The 27033-nt window shown below is 33.4% G+C and overlaps 1 protein-coding gene across 2 annotated transcripts in view; it reads right to left on the bottom strand.

The window, feature by feature from the left end:
* Positions 1-27033, bottom strand: part of SS18L1 (SS18L1 subunit of BAF chromatin remodeling complex) — an 80178-nt gene that overhangs the window by 27627 nt on the left and 25518 nt on the right. The window contains exons 4-11 of one of the 2 annotated variants that reach the window (XM_003757627.3): positions 26089-26233; positions 23797-23994; positions 22972-23136; positions 22130-22231; positions 19909-20001; positions 14889-15008; positions 7356-7483; positions 1278-5265 (exon numbers count right to left, since the gene is read on the bottom strand). In XM_003757627.3, coding sequence (XP_003757675.1) covers positions 5239-5265; positions 7356-7483; positions 14889-15008; positions 19909-20001; positions 22130-22231; positions 22972-23136; positions 23797-23994; positions 26089-26233 — 978 coding nt within the window. In that variant the 3' untranslated portion in view covers positions 1278-5238. Of the gene's footprint in view, positions 1-1277; positions 5266-7355; positions 7484-14888; positions 15009-19908; positions 20002-22129; positions 22232-22971; positions 23137-23796; positions 23995-26088; positions 26234-27033 lie in introns of those variants that run through there. The other variant, XM_031951716.1, reaches the window with a different exon arrangement.

Genomic DNA, 27033 nt, shown 5'->3' with positions numbered 1-27033 from the left:
TTTTAGAGCTAAATAAATTTAAACAAAAAACAAAAACAAAAAAGTAAAGAACTTGAATAGAATTTTAGAAAATTTAGATATAGTATACCTCTGGAAATAAATGAATAGGAATAGAAAGTACAAAATACTCATGTGTTTATAGCACCTTCAAAAAACATCACATATTAGGGCATAAAAATGTCAAAAACAAATGCAGAATTTAAATATTAAACATATCCTTTACTTACCATAATGCAATAAAAATATATTCAACATAGGACCACTAAAGAAAAGAGTCAAAATTAATTCCAAACTAACATTTCCTAAAGAATGGTCAGATCAAAGAATAAATCACAGGAACAATTTAAAATTTCATTTAAGATGAAAACAATGAGACAAAATATAAAAATTTTGGGGATTTAGCCAAAGTAGTCGTTAAGGGAAATTTTGTATTTATATATGCTTTCATCAATAAGAGAGAAAGAGCAAATTAAATTGGGCACACCACTACCTTCCCAATTCCTATTGCCTCCTCTCCCCTGTGACTAGAGGGCTGGAAGGTAGAGGACTAAATTCCTCCCAAAGCAGTTGGCTATCTGGACTTTCCAGCTTAATCTCCCTTTAGTATTTGTAGCTCTGCTTAGATTGAACTCCATGGAATATGATGTTCTCTCACTCCTTCTCCCCTCCCCTTTCCACATTTCTTTTCTGTATTGTCTTCCTCCATTAGATTGTAAGCTCTTTGAGGACAGATACTATCTTTCTTTTTCTTATTTGTTTTGCCAATGCTTAGTACAGAGTTAAGCATATAGTAGATGCTTAATATTTATCAATCTGAATAACTGGAAAACCAACCAACAAATGAAATACTCCCAGTTAAAAACCAAATAGCCTGTAGATTTTATAAAAAAACTATCCTGTTACGATTGTAGTTTCAGTATCTTTTATGTAAATATTTAAAAATATTTGTGCAACAAATCTTAGAAATTCTAAACTATAAGTGCAATATAAGGCATTGTTCTAACATGTAGACATGTACAGAGTATCAATTATTACTTGTAGTGTTCCCGGTATTTTCCATATTTAAGTTGTTAAAATGTTTTCTAGTTTTCTAATAATTTGGATATTACGTTGAACAGTTTTACAATGTGAAACCTTAGTATTATTAAGTATATTGAAATATTATTGTTTGCTTACAAATAAAAGTGGGCGGAGGCGGCTAATGAATGTCTGAATATGATCTGATGAACATGTTAAGAGTTAAATTGAATCTATTTGTTCATAATACAGTAGTAATGTGATTTTTAGAAGAACCAGTTTATTAATAGGTTACATCAAAAGCATAAACTCCATTTGTACACCAAACTCAAATCTGACAGGGGAAAAAAAAACCAACTAACAATCAAGATGATTACTGAAAAATGTACCGTATTCACAATTGAGAGAGACTAAACTGATTTGTTCAATAAACAGGAATGTAGTAATGGCAATAAATTTTCAAATGAAAATGAGAACACTTTTCCTCTTTTTACAATAATGAATGGATGCTACAGACTCATCTCTATAAAATATCTGACAAAATCAGAGGTTCACTTAATCTCCATCTATATAAACATATTAAGGCTTCCTTCACATTTCTAGAAAGCCTTTCCCCACCATGCTACCTTTAACAATGGCTTTTGAAATGAGTTCCTCATATTATTTGTAATATTCTAAAGTTATATCATCAAAAGACACTGATCAACACAAAACTACGATGCATGATGATCTTTGCATACCAGTCTCATTTTTTCAACAATTCTGAAAACTGTCACCACCATTTCTTAAATGCATTATTGTGATCTGTCAGACAATAAGGGGTGAGTGTGGGCATCCATTTCCCAAAGTCCTTAACTCCTTTTTTACTGATCTTTAGTTACTGGTTTATTTTTTTTAAAAAAGTACCATCAACACACTCCACGAGCAAGTCATTTTAGCCTAAGCCTTTTTTAAACATTCAATATTACAGAAGTTGTGATACAATTGATGAAAAAGTCAGAATTGCTGGCATTACTTTTCCTTCTCACAAAAATACATAAAAATGGACAACACATTAAATAAACATTTATTATTAATAGTTAGAAATATTAACACCAAAAAATCATATATAAATTAGGAAATAAATGTATAAACTATTTTCCAAAGTGCTCTTTTAAATATATACACAACATTCAAGAAATTCTTAATGTAAGACATTTCAGACTGGTACAGTAGTGGCAATGTATTTTTAAAATGTCCTTTTTTCTCAAAAGCAGTTTTCAGCACTTAAAAAAATGTATATAAGAGGCATATTTCCATGTTGGCAAGAAGCAAAATAAATTGCATCTTCTTTGCTATCTAAATCTTTAAATATTTTCATTGGGAATTTTCAAATTAGTTGTTTAAACAATTGTGATGAAGGGAAAGAAATGGCAAAACCACAAGGGACAAGTCCCTTAAATTCAATTTCTTGTGATATTTTTAGCAAAAAACTATTAATTCAGCAATGGCAGAATTCAAGTAACATTTAGTACAGATAATGTTACTCAAACAAAAAGCAACCTAAAAAGGAAGAACTTTCTAGAGTTGACGAAAGATAGAAATGGATGGAAATCTGAGGTGATACATTCCCAGTACCAAGAAATATTCAGATAGGTATTAGATAACAATCTGACAAGGAAGTTGAAAATTAGATCCCAACTTTGGATGGAGGTTATTCTTGGGGATCTTTTACCTTTCTGAGATTTAATGAGCATGAAAGAAATGGATAAGATGATGGAAAGCCCTTAAAAGTAAAATGGAAATGATAGGAATGGCAGCAAAGATGGACAGTAAGTATGGCTGAAAAAATCCAAGTTACTGGCTTTTGTCACACACCAAAAGGATCTCCAAGTACTGTGAAGCAGCTATGGGCTGTAATGACTGGAAGCATAGTACAGAAGGAAGAACACCAGATTTGGAGTATCTTCCAGCTTTAAGTTATATGATACTAAATGACTAAGCGCTTTTGTGTAACCTGATCTGCTAATATGATAACCCCAGACCAATAATGAAATAAACTCAGTAAACCAATGCCTTAAGATTTGTAGAGTACTTTAGTTCTCAAAGCTGGTATCTACTTGTTATAAATTGTCTATACCCACACATTACCTCAACTTATACGAAAATTGATTATATACTTTGTGTATCATCTCTACTGCAGAGATAACACAATGAAGAACTGGAGGTACTACTACTACTACTGGAAAATCTAGGGTATGTAATGAAAAGGAATCAAGGAGTGTGAGCTTTAAGAACTATTTTTTGCCTCCAAATCTACCAAGGATGAATGAAAGTCAGGTTGGAAAAAAGCAATCCTTTCCTTATTTCTTCATAGGGTTCCAAGCAATCAAATACTATTTGTTGATCAATTTTTATCAACTGACATATTTATTGATTAGTTGGCTGAAAGACAGTGACGTACAATTGGAAAAACACTGGTCTGGGAGTCAGAAGACCTAGCTTCTACTTCCTAATCTGCCACTAACTACATGTGTGATCAAATGCAAGTCATTTCTCTTACTGGGCCCTCAGCTTCTCCATCTGTACAATAAGAGCTAGATTAGGTAATCTCTAAGGTTCCTTCTAGCTCTAAAATTCTGTGACCTAGCTCTAAAATTCTGGGATCCCAATCCACTGTTATCTGAAGGGAAGAAAACAAATGTATGTATCTTGATATATCTATTTTTCTATACTTGAGTTTTCAAAATATAAACTTGTAACAATAATAAAAAAGACTATCTCCACCAGAATTAACATATATAAAAAAAGGTGATATTTCCTTCAGGTTATATTTTGTTCTAATCTAAAGATTGTATTTAGTTGAAGTATTTCCCCCAGTTCTTTTTATTTTCCTATTAAATAAAAAATTTATTATCCAAGTAAAGTTTGATCATACTCAAACATATATGATATTAGAAATTTATTCAAGTTTTTTCTTTAATAAAATTGTTCAAAATGAGTTACTCTGTATTGTTTATGCAGATTTTAGGAACTCTTCACTTAGAAACTAAGCTAGCTACAATTCACCATATAAAGTTTCAGATTTCTACTTTTCAACATGTTCACAGTAGAATATGAATTGCCAAAGGGGGAACATTTATTCTTTTTTTTTTTTTTGCCTGAGTTATATTTCAATTAAGTCAAGGTTCCCTGTAGGAAAAGAGGGGCAAAATAAAATTAGCCCAGAAATACATCTTTAATTAAGACTACAAAATTTGCTTGGAGATCTGAACTACCTTGGAAAAAATAATATACAAAGAACCAACTAATTACTTGACAGGAAAATTTGGCATTAATATTTAAAAGTATCTATAAATGTAGATCTAGCACATTAAAAATTCAAATGCCAGAAATGTTTAATTAGATCAACATAGAATAAAGCAATATTATTTTGCTTTAATGGACCAATTCCCAAACAATCTCTCTTTTCTTTCCCTTCATACCATATTCCTCAATCTATATTGTCCACTAACACACCTTTGTGGAGTCAGATTATTTTGAATAAATGATCCCTCTTTACCTTTTAATATGAAAATGTAGACCTTGTTGGACAGACTAAACCAGGATGCGACATGGGTAATTAGTAAGCACTGGAAACTACTGTTCATAATATTTCCAGTAAATGAAACATTTCTCTTTTTCATTGTGTAGCATGAAAATTGACATACCACAAAGAATGTTTCTGCCTCTAAAATAGTATAGTTAAGAGGCATATATTTCAGAGGCAACCATAAGCCATGGACAAGCTGCATTGCATCCAGCTAAACAGAAGTTCCTAACCTACATTAGGATGGATAGAGAAATTAGACCTAAGGTCCATTTCTATAAATACATGGATTGCAGGATATCCTAGATGTTTCCCATAATTGGGCACAAAAAACTCTGATGATAAAACGACCCCTAAAGCTATTTAGAAACATCAAGAATGGGAAGAAGAAGGAGAAAAGAAAAAAAAAAAGTTGCATTGTAGCAACATACAATACTATACACAGCACCAAATATATCAGACCATTAAAGCATTGTCTCTTTACCAGTATAGTGCACTGCTTCATCACCGGCATGAAATGAACACTGTTCACATACAGACACTGCTTTGTGCTAAGGAATAACCAACATATTACAATTAGTCAAAACCTTCTGTACATCGAGTTCCAAAGATGAACATAGTATTGAAATGAATCCAACAAAGAAGTTTGTCCCTTATTGCTGATAATTCCCATACTGGCCCTAAAAGAGAATGTTAAATAAGATTATATTTTTGTGGTTAATAATGTTATATTTTTGTTAATAAGATTATATATTTTGTGGAAAGAGAGTTATATGTCCCTAACTAAGCTGGACTCCCAGATCCTGGGCATGAAGAACACACAAGTCAGGCAAGAAATATTCTATTTGACTGAAGAAAACCAAAATGCACATAATTTACATGAGATCAGCTATTAAAAGAATCCTCCCAGAAATAATCCATCCTATAAATGGTTTAGAGTCGTGTTACCAATGAGGTTGAAATATCACCTGAAGGCTGGCAGCCTAAAATATAATCACTGCAAACCTTGGAAATTATAGCCTCTTATGAAAAGATATTGAAATAAGAAAAGGCAAGAGCATACAGAGAACTCTGGTGGTGATGGAGAATAAAATTTACCAATGTGTTCTCTGCAGGTTATAAGGGAGATGGTATCCTGGTGAGATGATTCAATTATGTGGTTAGTAGAGGAGAATAACTATCAAGCCATCACAGCTTGATGAAAATATCTCTTACGATCATTCAAGTCCTATCTAGAGTGTATATTCACCAAACACATTCCAATTATTAATCAGGTTTCCCAGGAATTTTGTACCAGGAGGAGAAATGTTCTGATGGGTTGGCCTGAATAGATAGCCTGCAATTTCCTTTTCTTAATCATTGGGCTGACATTCTGGTTTGGAAATCATTGTGTTATGAATTTATTTGGTGTGCTTCTTTTAGAGACTGATTTCCCTGGAAAAACCTGAGGAGACATCCCCCAAGTCTGGAATTCTCATGACTTGCCTGTCTTCCTTCAGGTCCCACCTAAAATCCAACATCTTATAAGAACTATTTCCTAATCCCCCTCCATCCCAGTCCTTCCCTCTATTCATTATCTTCAATTGATCCTGTATTTGTCTTTTTTTGCAAATAATTGTTTTCATGTTGTCTTCTTTAGACTATGAGCTCTTAGAAAACATGGACTGTCTTTTGAATTTTGGGGGGATTTTTAACACAATATCTGGCACATAGTAGGTGCTTAATAAATGCTTACTAACTGAAATAGATTTGAACTTACTGGAACACAAAGTTAAGACTGATCCTTGAAGCCTAAAACAGCTTTCTTATACTTTTTCTTATGCATCTTCTTGTTCTTTAAAATAATAATTCATAATTCTTAAACACAGATTAAATTAATACTTATAGAATGTTAGACAGATATTGATTACCTTAAAATCTATTTCTTTTTATTCCTCCTCTTACTAAATTAGTTTGTATAACTCTGATATAATTTTAGTAATAATTCTATAAAAAATTTAGAAATATAAACTCAATGTGGATATTTTTTAATTGAATATGTATATTTATAACAAGGGTTTTTTGTTTTTTTTTTCATTTGAGGAGAAAATAAATGCTTGTTAATTAAAAAAATAAATGCAATTTTAAAAAGAACATAAGTTCCTTAAAAGCTGGAATTTTTATTTGGGTAGTTTCATATCCCTGGTTTCAAGCACAGATTCCCATACTAAATAGCTGCTTAATAAATACTTAATTGAACTGAATCATGTGTATTTATTTTATCCAAATTAGTAACAAGCAAATTATTTGCACTTTAAACCAGTTTTTCCTACTATAACTAGTCTGCATATTGCCAGTCAAGGGCAAATTTCTTCTGGTTTGCTAAACTTATTACAAGAGGTTCTCAATTTTAAATCTTAAGTCAAAATTCAGAGTTACCATACATTGTTCCTTTTGGATTCCAAAACAATGATTCCATCAGAGCTACTATTGGGTTATCTGAAGAACCAAACCTACAGTTTTCAATGTCAAAGATATACAATTAGTGGCAAAAGGACACATTAGTCTATTTATCAGTTGTAGTCACTCCATTTTAGCATCTTTAAAAAGCTACCTAAAACATTGATAGGATAAATGACTTATTGTGATTCATCCCTCTAGTGTTTGGACCCAGGTTTTCCTGACTTTATTTCTGGTACCTTAATGGTATGGTTATCTGGGAGCAGTGAGAATTTCTTTGATAATTATAATTTCTAAGATAATTATCTTTGAAAATTTCAGAAAAACTTGCCTGTTCATAACCATAAGGCCTCTGTTGTTGGGCAGATGGTCCTGTTTGAGAAGCTCTATAGCTTCCATACTGTTGTCCCTGTCCCTGTTGGTAGCTGGAATACTGTGATGAAGCTCCTTGTGCAGGACCTGAGAAAAGAAACATAAAAGGTTAATTATTACAAAAATTTTATATGCTAATTTATATATAAAATATAAGTTAACTTTATTCTTGATAGAGAATATATTTAATTTTTTTAAACCCCCACAAATGCTGAAATCAATATTACAATTTTGGAAATTATCTTCACCCCCATAATACCAGAAATTATTTCAAACTCTCCTGCTATTTAAGGGAATGCATATCATTAAGGTCCATACAGATAATGTGCCAATATTGAAAAAAATATTTAAAGTATAAATATAAAAATTTTTTTGAGCCCTTGGTTCTATTTTTAGGTGCTTAGTTTGCATTATCTAAAACACAGGTGACCTCAGTAATCATTTAGGGAACTGATTCTACTACTATTTGATAGGAAAAGCAATTATCAGAGATAAAGCAGAAGAACGAGAACTGAAGAAGGAATTCTGAAGCAGGTCTGGATGATTTTGAAATTTTCAAGAAGACCAAACAATGAGCTTGGAGTGAGACATTTGGAGCAAGAAGATGACAATTCAAACTGGTGGAAAATTCGTTGGCAAAACAAGATAAGACAAGTGAGTAGGACAATAGAACACTGACATGGATTCATCTACTTGAATGGCTTGATTGGTCCAAAAATAGACATTAATGATTCAACATCTTCTTGCAAAAAAGTGTCTGGAAGAGGCTGTCATTCCTCAAAGAATATATGACACTGAAGAGAAAGGGAAGGAAAATGGGGCAGTTATGTGTCATAGTAGATGTGGAAGTAGGAAGGGAAGGAAACAAGCATTTATGTAGCATTGATTGTATGTTAGGCACTATGCTAAGGGGGCAACTAGGTGGTGCAGTGAATAGAGCATTGGGCTTGAAGTCAGGAAGACTCAGCTTTAGAAGTTCAAATCTGGCCTCAGACACTTACTAGCTGGGTGACCCTGAGCAAGTCACTTAATTCAATTTGCTTCAATTCCTTATCAGTAAAAGGAATTGCAGACCCCAAAATGGGGTCACAGGAAGTCAGATACAAGTGAATAATAAAAACCATAAGTGCTTTACAAAAATATCTCAATTGATTAAGTGCTGTTATTATCCCATTTTAGACCTAAGGAAACACACAGGGTTAAATGATTTGCCCAGGGTCACACAACTAGTAATTGTCAGAGGCCAGATTTGATGTCAGATCTTCCTGATTCCACACCTAGCATTCTCTCCAGTGAATCATATAGCTGTCTCAGTAAAGTCCCGGACTCAGAATTGGGAATACTTGGCTCCAAATCCTGCTGTAGATATGTGCCAAATGAGTGACCTTGAGCAAGTTACTTAATTTCCTTGGGCATCATTCTCCTTCTCTACAAAATGAGAAGGCTGAACTTGATTTCCTCTAAGGATCCTTTCAGTTCTAAAGCTGTAATGTTATGAAGGATCAAAGAACACTAGAAATTAAGAGATGTGACTGTATGAAGTACAGGGGACTGAATCCTCTGAAGGGCTGCTTGTCTTTCAAGAAATGGTGATGTCATTATACAGGACCATCGGCTGACAAATCATCTATTAAAGGTCAGAGAAGGAAGAGAAGAAGATTGGATAATGAAGCAAAACTCCCAGCTGAGACAGCTATTTCTTGGCCTGAGGCAGCAAAGAGGTCTACTGTCTTTCTAAGGTATAAAACATGACAGACCTAGTCACAAATCTCACAGGACTAGTTAAATCAGATCACTAACTAACTCTCCATTTATGGTACTAGTGTAATTACAGAAATACTTTATCAAAAGAAAAGTATTGCTGAAGATTAGAAAGAAAAAAAAGTGAAAACCTTAGAAGCATAGACCGCTTGGTGTCTCCATCACTGCTGCTGAGGGATGGCAAAGCCTTCAAAAGAGTAAAGCAATGGAAGGACTTACATGAACTGATGCTAAGTGAAGTGAGCAGAACCAAGAGAACATTGTACACAGCAACAAGAAGATTATGTGATGATCAATGGTGATGGACTTGACTCTTTTTCAACAGTGTGATGATGCAAGGCAATTTCAATAGGTATGGGTTGGAAAATATCATCCACATCCAGAGAGAGAACTATGGAGATTGAATGTGGATCACAGGATAGTATTTTCATGTTTTTGTTGTTGTTATTTGATTGCTTGTTCTTTTTTTCTTTTTCATGTTTTTTTCACTTTTTATCTGATTTTTCTGCATATGGAACAGATGGCATATGGAAACATATACATAACAAATATGGAAATATATTTAGAAGAATTGCATATTTAATCTTTATGGGTTTGCCTGCTGTTTTGGAGAGGGGAGAGGAGAGAGAGAGAAAACAATTTGAAACACAAGGTTTTGCAAAGATGAACGTTGAAAACTATCTCTGCATGTATTTGGAAAAATAAAATACTATTTTTTTTAAAAAGTAAGGCAAATTTGGGAAGCTGGTGAAGGAGATAGAATTTGAGAATAGGATTTAAATTTTATTTTGTTTTATTATTATTATTATTATTATTATTATAGCTTCCAATCCCTCCCCTAGATGGCAGGTAGTCCAATACATGTTAAATATGTTAAAATATATGTTAAATAGGATTAAACTTTTAAAACCACAGCACAAAATATAGGAATGACATGTTCCTGGTCAGAGAATTAAATCTAATGAAGGGCTCTGAAAAATATACTTGCCTAGAATCTTACAAATCTAATCAAAATTACTTTAAATTGAAAAAAGAAGGAAATAGGAGAAAAGTGCCTACATATATCCACAAACTATATGCCAGGGAGCAGGAGTTTTTTTTAACTTTGCTTGTGTCATGGATGAACTGCTGTGGAAGTCTGGTAAATCCTATAGACCCTTCTTATGAGAGAATTAGAACAGCAAGTGGTACTGAGAATTGAATGGACCACACTAACTCTATCTTATGACTCAATTCTAGAGCTAAAACAGTTCCCTTTATTTTCAATTATGAATCTAGTCAAATTTTGGTCTTATGAAAAAAACTTTGTTCAATTGTGGGAATTATAACTGGTCTTTGTTGCATTGTTTGAACTTAGCCCTGTGTGGTTGGGAAGCTGGACCACCTCTACCTAATTTGAAAAACAACAGAAAATGCTTTACAAATATCTCATTTGATCTTCACAACCTTTTGGGTTAAGTGATGTTTTTATCCCATTTTAGAATTGAGGAAACTGAAGCTCAGAGAGGTTAAATGACTTGGATTGGAAACCCATTCAGATTGGAAGATTGATGCAAGGACTTTTCTTAAAACTTTGGGTTTTGCTTTTCTTAAGCAATCCATATGTCTTATCTGAAATTTGGTCACATACTGGTAAATCAGTTCTGGTTTCCATGATTCTTTGATTGAATACAGATACTTAGGAAGAGTGGGACACCTCCTTTTCTTATTTCAGGGTACTGCCTTAGTTCATTCTCACCCAGCCCCAATTTGGAAAGTCCCTAATTTTTCTTCCAACTAGAAATCAGATTACCTAATTTCGTATCTCGATTAACTGTTTTCTTTAAATAAATTTGTCTTGTTTGATTAATTGTTTTTAATGTATAAAGATCTGTCTCCCTCTGTATTCAGGATCCAGTGCTAAAACTGTGGGGGCCTGGTCTCAATCTGTGAGGCAACTGGCATGCATTGCTTAATAAAATGATATGGTTATAAGTTCAAACCTTTCTTTAGTGATTCCAGCTTTCATTTGCCACACTCAGAACAATGTTTTTAAATGCATTAAATAAAATAGTCAGGTTTACAAAAGAAACCAGTGATACTGAAATATAATTTTATATATTATATATAAAAGTTCAAAAAATCCTGCCATAGGATTGTCATAGCAACAACACAAAAGGAGTAGTGACATCCTAAAATTCATAGGAGACAAAATCCAATAAAGAAGCCTGCAATAAAACACAAAGCCTTCAGATATCTGTGAGCAAATACTCAAAGTATGTATAACAGGTCAATTAGTGGTCCCAATTCAAGATAAATTTGACCTTATGATATTATTGAGACTAGGCAGGATGAGATACAAAACTGGAATGTGGCTCTGGGGCAGACTTTATCCAGAAGGAGTAAGATTGGTAAAAAGTTGAAAGATGGCAGAATTCTACTTTTTATTAATATTATACTCAAGTAAGAAAACATAAGTTTTAGAGGAAGAAGTGGGCAGAATCAATTTCTCTCTCTCTCTCTCTCTCTCTCTCTCTCTCTCTCTCTCTTTCTCACTATCCTCCCTTTTTCCTTTCTTTACTCTTCTCTATCCTCTCTCTAAGCTGGACAGCTAATACTTTCTTAACTTACCTTAATGATAATCAAATCCTTCAAAAGTTGAACAAAACAATAAAAGAAAACTTTTTTTTTTCTGGATCTGACTCACATTAACAATGATGAACTGATTGGAAATATTATTAACTTTACAGAAAAGTGATTACTGCATCTGAGAATTTCTGATAGAAGAGAAGAAGACATGAACTGTAGATTTTAGAATAGGCGATTAAAAGACAGGATGAGTAGGATCTCATGGCTTAAGATTTCTACAGGGAAAGTTAGTACAAGAGATATGAGAAGCTCTCAGGAATGAAACCTGAACAATTTGGAGTTATTTGGGAAAATTATTAAAGTGTCTCTATCCTTTGACCCAGAGATCTCTCTGAAGAGAATATACTGAAAGGAGAACATAATTGTGTTTTCTTCCCTCTGATCCTGATATATGTCTCTGACCCTGATTCCCCATTGGTGCATGTCTCCCTATAGCAGTTTCTTATCTTTCAGGAAAAGTATGGCTCCCTGAAGAGACCATGATGTGTATATATATATCTATATCTATCTATAAACAGATAGATATAGATATATATACACATGTATGTATGTATGTATGTGTATATATATATATATATATATATATATATATATATATATATACATATTAGTACTTTTAGTGGTAGCAAAGAACTTGAAACAACTGATTCCTTATCAGCTGTAGAATAGCTGATATACACATATATGGTATATAAATGCAATGGAATATTGTCATGTTAATAAGAAACAAGAAAGAAATTCATGGAAAAATAGGAGGCCTTGCATGAATGGATGTAGGGTAAATAAAGCAAAACCAAGAAAACAACTAAAACAATGTAAATGAAAGCAACAAACAAAGTTGAAGGATGTACTTATAGTACATAGTTTAGATGGTATACACAATAAATTTGCAAGGTATAAGCAAATAAACAAAAATATCCAAGTGAATAGTTAACATCTTAGATAACAAAATCAGGTTCCAAAAATATCCTAACAGTCAATATGGACTGAATGTAATTAGATGAAATGTAATAGAGATAAATATCAAGTTTTATACTTGGATTCAAAAAATCAACTTCATAAGTATAAAGTAGGGGGTAGGTGTTATCACAGAGAAATTTGTCTTTAAAATATTTCAAGGTTTTGGGGGATTAAAATATAAATACAGCTCAAAAGTACAATAATATAGCAGTCAAAAAAGCTAATGTGATTTTAGACTATACCAAGGAAGACTTAGTGCCAAAGACTACAGAGCTAATAGTTCCCAATGTGCTGATCAGACCACATCTGAAATACGATATTCAAATCTAGATACCACATTTTGGGAAAGACATTAATAAGCTGAAAAGCATCAAGGGAAGGAGAAGTATCATGGAGAGAGGTCTTGAGATCAAGTCATATAAAGACTAGTTGAAAAAATGGCAATGTTGAGCCTAGAGAATTATTTGTTGGAAGGAAGGAACTTCATAGTAGCTGTCTAGTATTTGAAGGATTATTATGTTGAATAGCAAGTAGACTTAAGGATTATTATGTTGAATAGCAAGTAGACTTGCTCTGCTTGGCTCCAGAAATGAGAACTTGGAGCTTCAAAGAAGCAAATGTAGCAAAATCCCAAATTAAACTGTATAAAAGTGGAATCAGCTGCCTTGTAATTTTCTCCTCATTTGAGATCTTCATACAAAGGTTGGATGACAATTTGAGGATGTCTTATAGAGGGAAGTTTTGTTTAGGTCAGAATTGGACCACGGGCCATCTGAGGTATTTTCCAATTCTAATGATTCTGTGATAATATGAACTTAAATGATGTTAAAGATGCCAAATAATTCTGGTGAAAAGATGAACTGGCTAAATTTTTTTTTCTTTTTATTCTTATGGTCCTACTTTTAAGTACAGAAATGATTACTGGTTGTTGAATGTAATGCTAATGGAATTCAAACTCTAGCAGATCCCACCAAGTTCATCTAAGGACCATATTAGCTAAAGTTGAAGGGTCATCATAAGAGTTGGCTATCAGATCAGAAAATCTAGTCATAGCCCCTCATGATGACCATCTCTTAATGCAAAGGGGATTGTGATGTGTATGGGATACCCACCTTGAAGGATTAATGAGTTCTTGACATATTGCCTGAATATAATCTATTTCTCTTTCTCTTCTTGACTATGTACAAACTAATGTGATTCTTCACTCTTCTTTGTGTACCACTCTAATTTTATTAGTAGTAATATAATCCAATTATATACTGATGATAATATTAATAGATAACTCACACAGAGCAAGCACTCACAAGGTGGTCAGAATAAGCAATAAAAGAACACTCTCAAGGTTCTCTCTTAAGAACTTTAGAACCGGGGCAGCTAGGTGGCACAGTGGATAGAGCACCAGCCCTGAAGTCAGGAGGACCTGAGTTCAAATCTGGCCTCAGACACTTAATACTTCCTAGCTGTGTGACCCTGTGCAAGTCACTTAATTCTACTTACCTCAGCCAAAAAAAAAAAGAACTTTAGAATCAATTGTATGACATGGGAGACACTGGCACAGGACCGCCCAGAATGGTGTGCCCTTATCAGAGAAAATGATCTGCTTTATGAGCAAAGCATACTTGAATTAACCCAAAGAAAACTCTAGATGTGCAAAATTAAAGAAGTCCCCAAATGTTTGCATGGACTATTTGTATCTGACATGTGGTAGAGCATCCCAAACTCATATTGATCTGCTCAACTATAGTTGAACACGTTGTAACTTGACTCTAACATAGTGACGTCATTTTGGTCCTCTTCGACAACAAAGGATAACAACCAATCAACATAAGTTATGCTTCTTTTGTTGAGATTCTAACAAAGGAACCTATCAGCTCAACTTGTAAAAAGCAAGTCAATACAAATACTGTGTATAATATCAGCCTACCATATATCACATAATTCATCATCAATAGACAAAGTAGAATAGCCTCAACATTGCAACAGCCTCCTTCCAAAAGTATGCCTCTAAATATACTTAGCAATAAAACTGAACTGAAATGAATGTTCCCTTGGATATTAAAAGAAAAAAAAATGTTTCAGTGTGCTGAATGATCATTTTACTAAGGGGAACCCATAGAAGACATGGCAATGCTGTTTTTCTCACCGTATCCTTGTTGCTGTCCTGGGTAGCTCTGTTGATTTGGGTATTGCTGCTGTGAATACGTCTGTTGTTGGGCAGCTCCCTGCTGATATCCAGCCTGCTGCTGGCTATACTGAGAATTTCCTAGAATAGGAAAGCAGAGTTCATTTGAAATGATTTCATTATCTAACTTTAGTTGCTAATCAATAACTGAAATCTCCTGAGATCTTTAGAGTCTGTTACTTAAACAAATTTGATTTTGATATTTTTGTGGTTCAAATACTTGAAAATTTGTTTCAAAGAAAAAGAGCCCATAAGTTTGCTTCAAAGAGAACTCATTTCCAATCCAAACACTTCTACTTAAGACTACTCTTACTCTTTCAAAGGAGTGGATACTGAAAACTCAGTTTGGAAGGAAAAGAATGTAGAGAGAAAGAAAAGAAGGTGGAACTAGTTGTTTTTTCACATTTGTAAAGTTAGGTTTTAAGAACTGAGTAGGCAGCCTTTAGGGTCCTAGAGAAGGTAGAACAAAATCTATCTCCTCCCTCTTGGCTAAGAGATCAAAGATTACCAAGATAACATATTGTAACTACTGCCAGACAATGCTTATGTATCAGATTTTTTGCTTAATGTTCTTCTTTGTCAAAATGGAAAGGGGGTGGAGGATTTCTGTGATATAAAGACAAAAGGCATCAATAAACTGTACCTTAAAAAAAAGAAATTAAAGGCCTTTAGTAATAATAAGAATACAGACTAGTAATCTGTGGACCAGGAGTTTAGAGGAATTGATCTAATGATCTCATTTAGGAAAATCTTTTCACTGGCAAGAAAGCCAGACCTCTCAGCAATTTCTGTATCTAAGTTACAGCTGATTAGGAGGGCAAAGCACTGAGAAGATAGAATCCAGGAAAAGGAGTCCAAAAACTAACATATTCATATTTAATTATAGAAATGGCCATAGTCTCTCTGAAATGGTCAATGGGTGTTTAAAAGGAAGGTGATACAACATTCAAACCCTTAAAATCAGTGATTTGCTTAATACATCTCTTCAGTCTGTGACTGAAACATTCCCTTATTCTGGGAATCAGGGTCAATAGGGTGCAGAAGAAAGAAGACTAACTATGGAGACAAAGGACTTGGGTTCAAATTTTATTTCAAGTACTTTCTACCTGTATAATCATGGGCAAGTTCACTTCCTTGGGTCTATTTTATGGATGCATTGAACTAGGTGGTCTCTGAGATCCCTTCTAGTTCAATATCAATAATCCTATGAATCATATTTTCTATGAAACTAATCTTTATCATATTTTATACAGTGTTTCAGAATTCAAAAGGACCCCATAATTTATACAATTCCTTAATTTCATTTATAATCAAGTAGGCTAAATTTGCAAATACTAGTAGTTTTTAAAGGGGGATTTTTATGACATTTTGGATATAGAGACAAAGGAACTGAAATTTTGACCTGAATTTACCAATTACATGTATTAGTAAAACTCCATGTTTTTCTTTTGCTTCTCTTTTTCTTTATCCTGTTATTAAAACTTTAATTCTTACTTTAAAAAACTACCTCGTCCCACTTAGCACTCGTTATGAAAGCATCATTTAAAAAAAAAAAAGCTATCAGAGACTGGTTTTTGTACTACATAGAAAAAAAGAATTTTTATTATGAAATGATTGCATTACCAAGCAATTATGTAAAAGTTAAAGAATGATATTAGCCATTACTATATTTTAAAGTACTTCAACTAAGTCCTCCTAATATGAATCTAAAGAGTTGCCATTTCAGATTCAGCTGTTTAATTCCATTCAACAATTTTCAAAACATCTTTATAAATAGACTCTATTTGTCTTTTCCAATCATTTTCTTTTGAGCAGGGCTTTGTTAAAAAAAAAAAAAAAAGACATGCAAAGTACACATTGCTTTTAATTTGCAATTTGTTGAATCCTAAATCTTCATTAATTCCAGTTCTTATGAAGCACACAGTGGGGGCAGATGGGATCTAAGGAATTGTTTACTCATTTCTAGCACAGAAAATGCAAATAAACAGCATGGTCTGAAATGGATAGTTTTTCTAATCAAAAACTGTCCCAGAGGTAAGGAAATGGAGTCATGGTCACAAAAGTGCCAGTTCACAGCATCTGGTGTCCAAAAAATTCTCCTCTCTTCGTCACATCCCTCATATTTGTTCAGTTTATTTTTAGCATCATTTTATGCATTACTCTTAGAAGAAAAAAATAAAGTGAAATTATTTGTTTCAATAAGACTTAATAATCTTTTTTATTGGAGTTACTTAAAAAACTATGGGGGAAATTCAATTTGCAATTACACAGAACAACAAAACAAATGGAAGCTCTTGAATAAAAGTTGTACTTTTCATTTGATACTTGAATAACTTAATTTAAGTCTTGCCAATTATTAAGCATCCTTAGAATATTTCAGCAGCCATTAACTTCTGTTAATCTTTTCTGAAAAGTATAACTCTGGTTCCAACAATAGAGTGGAAAATGAAGCAATACTGTTAAATGAAGGAGACAATTCTCAAAATTGCTTCATTTTAGACCTTCTTTTCATGCCTCTGAGGCAAAATGAGTTTTCCTAAACATATTAAGGTAGCTATTGCTGGGTACCTTTGGTGTTGTATAGTACCACGTTTATTCTTCATACACTGATAACAAGTTATATATACACTGCCTGAGCAAAAAGAGACCATATTTAGCAGGGGAAAACAGCTAGTCCTTCAATAGGAACAAAATAAAGGGAGAGGTATCAAAGCATAGGCATCAAAGGTACAGTCATCCTGACTGCCTCTTCAACAGTGATTAACAATATTCCACACAACCAGTAGAACTGGAGCACAACAAAATGCACTTTTATATCTTTCCACAGCTGTGTCATCAGTAACAGAACCTCTTCCCACCAGCAAAATCTGTACTTCTAATGGAAAATTCATAATGACTATTGTTATTGTAGGAATATGGCAACATAATGTGGTGACCCAAGAAAACATAACATTTGTTGTTATTTGTGAAAATACTCATGCCTGATAAAACATGGTGTTCTCTAGAAAATTTTCTGCTCTACAATATTGATATAAAAACAACCAGAATAATTTTAAAGACAGAATATGGTTAGAGAATGAACTAGAAATAGCAAAAACCTTTATCCAAATCAAAATTCGCCAAAGTAAGAAAATTTCAAAGGCAAGTGAATAGCTACTATTTCAAAGGGAATAGAAGCAGTTTGGTAGTGTGGAAATTAGCACTGGATTTTTAATTACAAAGGACCTGGTTCTATAACCACAGTTCTTATACTTAGCTGTGAGATTCTGGGCTAATCCCTTAACCATTCTGAGTTTCAACTTCTCCACATATAAAATAAGGAAAATGTTTGCAGTACTTACTTCCCAAGATCACTGTAAGGACAGGTGCTTTGTAAATCTTTAAATGCTATGTTAACATGAATTATTATGACCCATAAGATTTTAAAATCTCCCATGGCAACCATGGACATTGTTCTGAATATTCTAAAGAAAAAAAATGGTCAGCCAGTTATTTTCTGGTAACATGTCAAGGTATACACAGGAAATCAACCAAATTGCAAAAAACCTTGACTTTTTAGAATTTCCCATTGTATTTCAATAATATAAAAATTGCAAAAATAATATTGCATGACATCATTGACTAGGGCTGTTTAGTTCCATGGGGAGAGGCCTTATTTAAGTTTGAATTTCCCCCAATGCTTAAGAGAGCTCAAGTCAAAGAACATATGCTTAGTAAATGTCTGTTAAATAAACAAATGAAAGAATGAATAATGTTAAATCTCCTGTAAACCTTTGATAATTTACTCCATTCAGAGCAATTCTTGACTTTAGATTTGAATGTTCACACTGTAATATTTAAACACACACTTGTAGAAAAGTACATTTGTTATTTTGACTAGACTGTTGGCTCTCCCTCCACAATGTTTCTCGTTTTCATTTTGTTTTGGTTTTGTCAGTCTGGTCCTGTGATTTCTTTGGTATGGAAAACTCCCTCTGTGAACACAGATCAGCAAATCCATTACAACTTAAATGTTTTACAGAGTTGATTGGAGCACTGAGAATAACTATTTTCAGGCATCCAACATGTCACAGGTGGAATTTGAACTTGGGTCTTTTTGATTTGGAGGCCAGTTTTCCATATATTTTATTACACTGCCTAAAATCTGACACCTGCTAATTGTGTGATTTGTGATATGTCACATAATTTCCCTTAATCTCAGTTTGTCATCTGTAAAATGGAAAGCACCAAGATATAACAACAACAACAATAATTTTATGTTTATGTATTACATTTGTGAAATGTGAACTTCTTTAGAATTACAAATCTACAGATTAGAAATACAAATTCTTTAGAATTACAAATGCAAATACTGGCTCTTTACATAATTTAAATTATACTATTTCTCATTCCACATTTATTATTTGTCTCCAACTCGCAAGTCTGGGCCAAACCTCTGTTTTTCATATTTATTCTAAGATTCTTTAGCTTCACTTTAGGGTTAATGTTTAAGTATCTGATTTTATTTTCATTAGACATAAAGTAAATGTGATAGCCTGGTGAATATGTATCAGGACTTCAGAAAATGTCTAGATCAATATAAAACTATGTAACAAATGTTTACTGGAAAGATATCTCCCTAAACAGCAATATTATAATTTATTAAATTATATAAAGTATTCCTCACTCTTTATTAACTTCTACAGATTTAGAACAGTGATTCTCAAAAGATGTGTAGATAACCAGCATGCTATGAATTTCACTAAGTATACATGAAATCTTGGACTTTATGTTACTGCAGATAAAAGAAAATATATAGATAACTTTACTTAATATAAACTTTATTAGCCAGCACAAATAGTTCAAATGTTACTTCTCTTTGTGCTTAGCATAGTTCCTGGCAATCAGTGAACACTCACCATATGCATATTTATTGATTACTGAATATGGCTATTATACATTTGAATATTTGTCAGCCAAAAAAGTCAATTAGTTTTCTTACCTCCTTCATAATAATGCTGAGTAGAATCCTCAAATGACCTATCATAGCTCTGTTCAGTGTAAGATGACTGCTGATATGCATAATCACCATGTCCTGAAATCAAAGGAACACAGAGACAAAATCAAAGTTGGGGAACACCTTTATGATGTGTATGGTTGTAGGGAATGTGGAATGAGACATGCCCTGCATTATGTCCTGACAAATACCATATAGAAAGGCCAGCAATCCACATGATCTGTCATAGGACTCATAACTACTAGGGTCCTCAGAGAACTTCTAATCCAACTCCATCATTCTATAAATGGGGAAACTGAGGCTGAGAAAGGCTGAGCAAAATTTGTCCAAGTGATAAAGTTAGCAAGCAGCAGAACTAGGATTGTAGATATATTACAAATAAACCTCACTATGATATAGTTCTCATAGAACTAACTCTTCCCCGGAACACCATTTTGCCTAAAACAAAAGTTTCCTTCCTCTTTGCCTTTTTTCCATCCTTTTCTTTATTTCTTCCTTCCTTCCCTACCTTTTCTCTTTCCTTTTTTCTTAATATTAGGCAAGATATAGTTATATGTTCTCATTTGAGAGTACATGATCTGACCTATGATATATCTCAATTTGGTTTAATTTTGGTTTAATTTTCATATCCTAAATGTAATTTGTACTTTCCTTACTCTAAGTCTTTATTCATACCATTCCACTCTCCTGAAATATTCTTTCGATGTCTTCAGTACTCCATTCTTGGAAAAGAAACTGAACCCACCTTTCAAGACCCAGATCAATTTTCCCCTTCTTTAAGTAGCATCTACCAATTCCCACTAGCCTCTACCTAGTCTTCATCTTTTGAAGCTCTATAGAACTTTGTTTTGTGCCCCAATCTAATAATGCTTTGGGGTTTACTTATAAGTAAATGCATCTTCCTGGCTAAGCTATATAAATATCTGGAATGCAGCAGTTTATATATGCTCAAATCTCACATATTATTATTATTCCATATCTTTCTCTCGCTCTCTCTTATACATAGCATATGTTCAATAAATAGTTATTGAATGAATGCAAAGATGAGCCTTGTTATAAGAGGATTCTGAAATGTTATCCCTCCTCAATTCTATCTCACAGAATCCCTCAAACATAATCTTTTACAAGAAACCTTTCCTGGTTCCCTCAAATGCTAATATCATCTTTCCTTAAACTAATTTGCATTTATTTTATAGTTACTCTTTATATACTGATTATATATTCATTGTCCTCCCCCCACAACAAGTGTAAATTCCTTGAGTGCAAGAACTATTACATTTTTGATTTTGTATCTCTAAGGCTTACTATATTGTCAAGCACTTCACAGGTGTTCAATAACTTTATATTAATTGATTGAGTCTACCAGTTATAAAACAGGTTTTATGTAATAATAATTCTCCACATCCCTCTTCTGTATGGGACTTCACAATTTAAAAGAGATGAGATGAGGAGAACATGCAGGTTAAGAGAAACAGAAAAGAATGGTTAAGAGAATAAAGAAGACCCCAGGAATAAAAGATATTGGATTATTTAGCCTAAAGAAGAAAAGACCAAAAGGTGATTTAGTAGGAAGGAAAAGAACTTGAAAAAAAAAATTAGTGGACTCTTGTTAAATGCTGGCATAAGTTACCAAATAAGATTTTGTAATCTTCTGCCTTGGAGTTCTTTAACAACGAGATTTATACACATCTTTCAAGAATATGTATCCATGCTTGGAGATGGGATGGGTGAGACAACTGACATCTTACACCTTCCGACCCTACATTTTGAAGATTCTATACAGTGCCTTGGATGAAAAAGAAAATTAAAAGCCCTCAGATGAAACCAAGGGTGAGGGTACAGCACTAATGGGTTCAATTTAAATTCTGTCACTTTGGTAGCTCCTACTTCAAATTACAACAGAAATGGTCTAAGCTAATGGATTCATTCTAATCTTATCAGATGCATAACCAAATATCTAACTCTTCTTGATCAAACCCAAGTCTGGTTTTCTGGATGGGTAGTCCTGTGGGTCAGAAATAAGATGTCATAGCAGAATCCTACATAAGAAAACAAACAAACAACAACCTGGAGGCCTTAAAGAAACTAAAATGGCCTGAATGCTATAAATTTCTCAGATCTTATAGGTGTGCTGTAAGTCATTCATACATTTTTTAAAATTGCAGCAAGTTTTCAGTCCTTCCACCCCCACTCCCAGGAAAGTTACCATCTGGATAATATTGCTGGTTCATTGGCTCAGATGCGCCTTGACCATGGCTGTATTGCTCACTGTAATACTCTTCTTGTCCCATATACTGCTGAGAAGAGCCTACAAAAGTCAGAGAAAACAAAATATGGTCAATTGTCTCTAAACCCAAGAATATATCATCTAGTCTTATATTTCTAAATACCTGTGTATATATAAATATATACTACTTAATCTATAATTACTGGATTTCAAGGATATATTGCTCTATATAAAAGAAAACACTGCTTTGATTTTTAAAAATATACTAACAATAAGATTAGTTTTTATAGATCCCATAATATGACAAAATCTAAAATAATAGTATTTACTGGTATTCTCCAACTTGCCCCTATAAAGGATCACATAAGTCTTACATTTGTCTCAACAGAATACTTTATCTAGGAACTCCCAATAACTCACCCAAATATTTAGTCATACAGTTCTCAAAAAATCTCATTACTTCAACAATGTACTTGAATAACCACCATTTTCTGCATTTCTCCTCTTGGCATTTTGTACTCTCAATTTATTTCCAGGCTTTTCAGTTATCTCACTAGACCAAAGTACAGATGGACTCCGCTCTAACTGCTAGTTAACACAGAATTGTGAAATGGATCATAATGTCATTATGTTGCTAAAAAGTGACATGAAGTAATACAGAAAGAAAGCATTGGTACATCATTAGAAGACTCAGCCCTCCTCACTTTTTCTATGTTCTTTCTTACACAATCTGTATTCCTTTTGCAGAACGGGAGAATGAATTAAAATGAGTGTGAAGAACCAAATTTGTGACTTTTTCTGGAAACATTTTTGGATTTTACCTTGCTGTGAAGGGCGGTATGGACCCATTGGTCGCTGACCCATCATGCTGCTTCCTTGGTTGCTTTGACTCATCATTGCAATAGAGGACTGTCCTTGGTAATGCTGGCTTCCACCTTGTGCAGAATTGTAATGGGATGTTGCTGCTTGCTGGTGCATCATGGAGACTACAGAACACATACAGAACACTTTCCTAAATGAGCCATCAGAGTTATCTCCCTCCCATACCATACATATTCCTTAAAATGAAAATTATAACTGTTATAATGAATTCTTTCACTCTCTTCCTATTATTCCACACAAATGACTATGAAATTTATTAATTTCCCCCCTCAATATCCAGATTAAATTTCCTGCATACTAACCTGAACCAATATCCTACTACATGGTCAGATCACCCATCTTTTTCAGTCAGCTATTTTAAAACGTACCTACATTCAGAAAATAACAGAAAGCATGGTTGTAGCAGGGTTACCAAAGGGGATCTTACACTGCATATAGAAATGTCACTAATCTAGTTCCTATTCTCCAGGCATTGAAGCCTTTAAGATTCATCTTTCAAATAAACACACTTTTTTCCCCCTTGCCTTACTTTATATGGAGGCCTAGGTCTCATAAAAATTAAAACTGAGATGTTCTGCTGCTCACTGTAATTTTTCTGAAGCATTCTTAAGTGAATGGTGTGTTATTTTATAAACATTGATCAGGACAACATTTCACTTCTGTACAAAAAAAAAAAATGTTCACTATCTCATGCTACATCCACATTAGAACACCAAGGAACTGCCTGTAGTCCAAAGTAAAGCAAGGGGAACAGGATGAATTACCTGGGTTGGACTGCATGTTGATATTGGTTCTAGATACATAATTCCCTATGGATCCTTGGCCCTGCATTGGCACATTTTGAGAAGCAGGCACAGTGTGGCTATACCCTGGTCCCGTCCCATGGCTGCTGACTGTCATGCTCATAGAAGTTGTTGGCATTGTGTTTTGTCCCGATTGCTGCATGGACACATGGTTTGGACCTATTTCAAAGAGGCAATAGCAAGAGTGATTTATAGTAAAATGCTTTTTTATAAATATTGTCCAACTATAGCTTTGGCTATTAGGACATGTATGCTTAAAGTTAAAGAAAAAACTAACCTAATCACAACATAAAACATATATGACATCTTATGGTTACAAAGTCCATAACTATTTTATTTAAGCTTCATAAAAACCTTTTGAAATCGGTCATATATTATTTCCCACATTTTAGAGATTGAGAAACAGAGGATCAGATGAAATAAACACTCTTATCTAAGGTCACAGAAAAAGTAGCAGAGCCAAGACTGTTTCTGCTTAATGCTCTTCTACTACATACACAGTAGAATCCTAAAAAGGCAATAAACCAAATGTCTCACAGAGGCCTGATGTGCATTCTATTCACAATGCTAAATTAATATAACTTACTTTGAGATTTACTCATACATCAGCCTCTCAGACCCGCGGCAAGAATTATTTCCCAAAATTACCCTTGGATTTCTAGATTTCTAGTCACTCTTGAAAAATCATTTATAAAGTACCTCTTCATTCATACAGATTATTGTTTGTTTTCCAGAATGTTTTTGGATTATTCTTCATCTCAGTTCCTTTTCTACCCTCGTGACTATAACCTCTTTGCCCTATCTACTTCTCACCCTCTATATTCTTTCATTTACTTCAGTCACATGTTTTCTGAGTAAGGTTTCATTCACATTTTTCTAATTATAAACGTGCAGTGACAATTTTTTTTAAAAGACTATTTTCCTGTCCTATACTTCATTAATGTGGTATGGACATATCATTTGGTAAGGGAGAGAATTTCCATGATTCTATTATCATCATCCCTCTCTCCTAAACACAAAAGCCAAATTAAGATAAATTCCATTATACCAAACAAGTATATGATCAAGTGAGAAAGAGTTAAAATAAATAGGGAATATGTCTAAAGATGCAAAAAAAAGATAAGGCAGTGAGACCAATCTAAACTTAACCTCTCTTCCTCCCCCTTCATTTTATTAATGGGATTTTCTCCTAACCAAGTACTTAAATACCTACAATGAAATAAGGTGACTTTGTTTTATGATGCGGGAAACATTGCCAGGAAGTGTTGAGCCCTGGGCTTTAGGACTTAATGTAAAACTCTAGGTTTTTTTTTTGTTTTGTTTTTTTGTTTTTTTCAGTCTGATATGGTCAAGTTTTGAAATTCTTAGAGAATAAAGGTTCCTATTTCATGGTTTCCTTCTTTCTTTTTGAAGTTAGCAGCTTAATGTAGTTTTAGGAAAATAATTAAATGCTTGAACAATGTGAAATTAATTGTTAAAACCCAAATCCAGAGATTTTCGAGAATAATTATGGGAAGGAGAAGAGGGAAAAGGGAAAAAGGGTAAGGAAAAGGAAGAGGAGGAGGAAGAAGAGGACAACAACAAATGATGTGGAATCCAATGAATTAGGTACCAATTTTGATTTTCCTAACTGTGACCTTAGTCAAGTCACCTCACAGAGCTTAAATTTCCTCATTTGTAAAAGAGGAGGTATACAATTAGATAATTTATAAGATCCCTTCCAGTTTTAAAGTCCACTATGACTCTATGTTGCCCTCATCTATATATTCTGAACAAATGAGAAAATGATATACTGCTTGCAAGGAAATAAACTGTTATCACAGATAAGATCATTTTGTTTGCTTTTTACAAAAAGAATATATATCCTATATTTTGAAAAGGATCTTATATCTCTTCAAACAGTTGGAGAATTCAAGATAAATTATTTAATCTGAAAATAACAGCTTTTTACCCACTCTTTGCATATTAAATTCTAGATAAATGTGTGCCTAGGAACAATTAACTATTGTTTAAACGTCTCCACATAAACATCTCTAATCTCTAAATTATATTTAGTCTTTTTGAAGGCAGTTTCTAAACTAACTGTAGCCATTTTGTGACTGCTTCAGCACATGATTGATTAAATTCCCATAAGCCTGAAAGGTGAGATACCTTGTCTAAAAAAACCTCCATCCTCCAAGTATACTTTGCATTAATTATTTTGTTGCCAAGCAACTATTTTTTAAAAAGCACAAAAGGTTTTCTGATGCTTACCATTGCTAATCTGACTCTGCATAAGAGAGGATGGTGGGAGGCCTGTTCCAATGGCGTCACTGAGATTGCTCTGGGAATGGATAGATTGGTTGGATCCACTCTGAGGCATTCCTCCTGGCCCAAGATTCATGTTTTGCGTTGGTGGCTACAAACATTCAAAAGGAGTTTAAGTTTATTATTAGAAAGATGCTATTTAAAAAAAAAAAAAGGACTGCGTTGGAATAAAACTTGTAGCTACATTCATTTTGATTTTTTTAACCTCATAAACTTCTGTGTAGAAGGAGTAACTGTTGAATGTATGTGTTCCAAACAAAGATAAAAATGTGTATATGTATGAAATCTGTTTAATCTGAAGTTCCAATCTACAAGAGATTACATAAAATAATACATTTAATATTAAATGTGTTGAAACTGCATCATACACAGAAAATTCTAAACTATGTATCAAGTTTATGAACATTTTGATACTTTTAACATTTACAAAAAGATGTTACATTCAAACCACAGTTTTTTTTGTATAATTCAGTGAGCCAAAAGATCCAGGACAATCTATACTGTTACTCCTTACACCAACAAAAATTTTAGGCCATCAGAAGATAATTTATCATGAGCTGACGTGCCCTCCTCTTCCCCCATTCATAATCTGCTGGCCAACCTTGTAGTTTTGAAGCAAACAGATTTTAAAGAACAAATTAGTATTATCAATAACAAAAGCAACATCATTAACAAGAGCAGCAGCAGCAGGATGGTGACTTGTCCCATGACTTGTTTCTCTCTGAACTCCCATAAAAAATTTGAGAAGAAATTTTATTATCATCACCATCATCATCATTAATTTATATAATTATGTATTACATATGTAAAATGTGTAATTATACATTGTTGTAATAACTATCAGAATATGCAATGAATAGAATATTGGGCTTGGAATTAGAAAGACTTATC

The sequence above is a fragment of the Sarcophilus harrisii genome, chromosome 2 (genome assembly GCF_902635505.1).
Source record: "Sarcophilus harrisii chromosome 2, mSarHar1.11, whole genome shotgun sequence".
Taxonomy (NCBI): Eukaryota; Metazoa; Chordata; class Mammalia; order Dasyuromorphia; family Dasyuridae; genus Sarcophilus; species Sarcophilus harrisii.
This window is presented reverse-complemented; position numbering and strand designations above follow the sequence as displayed.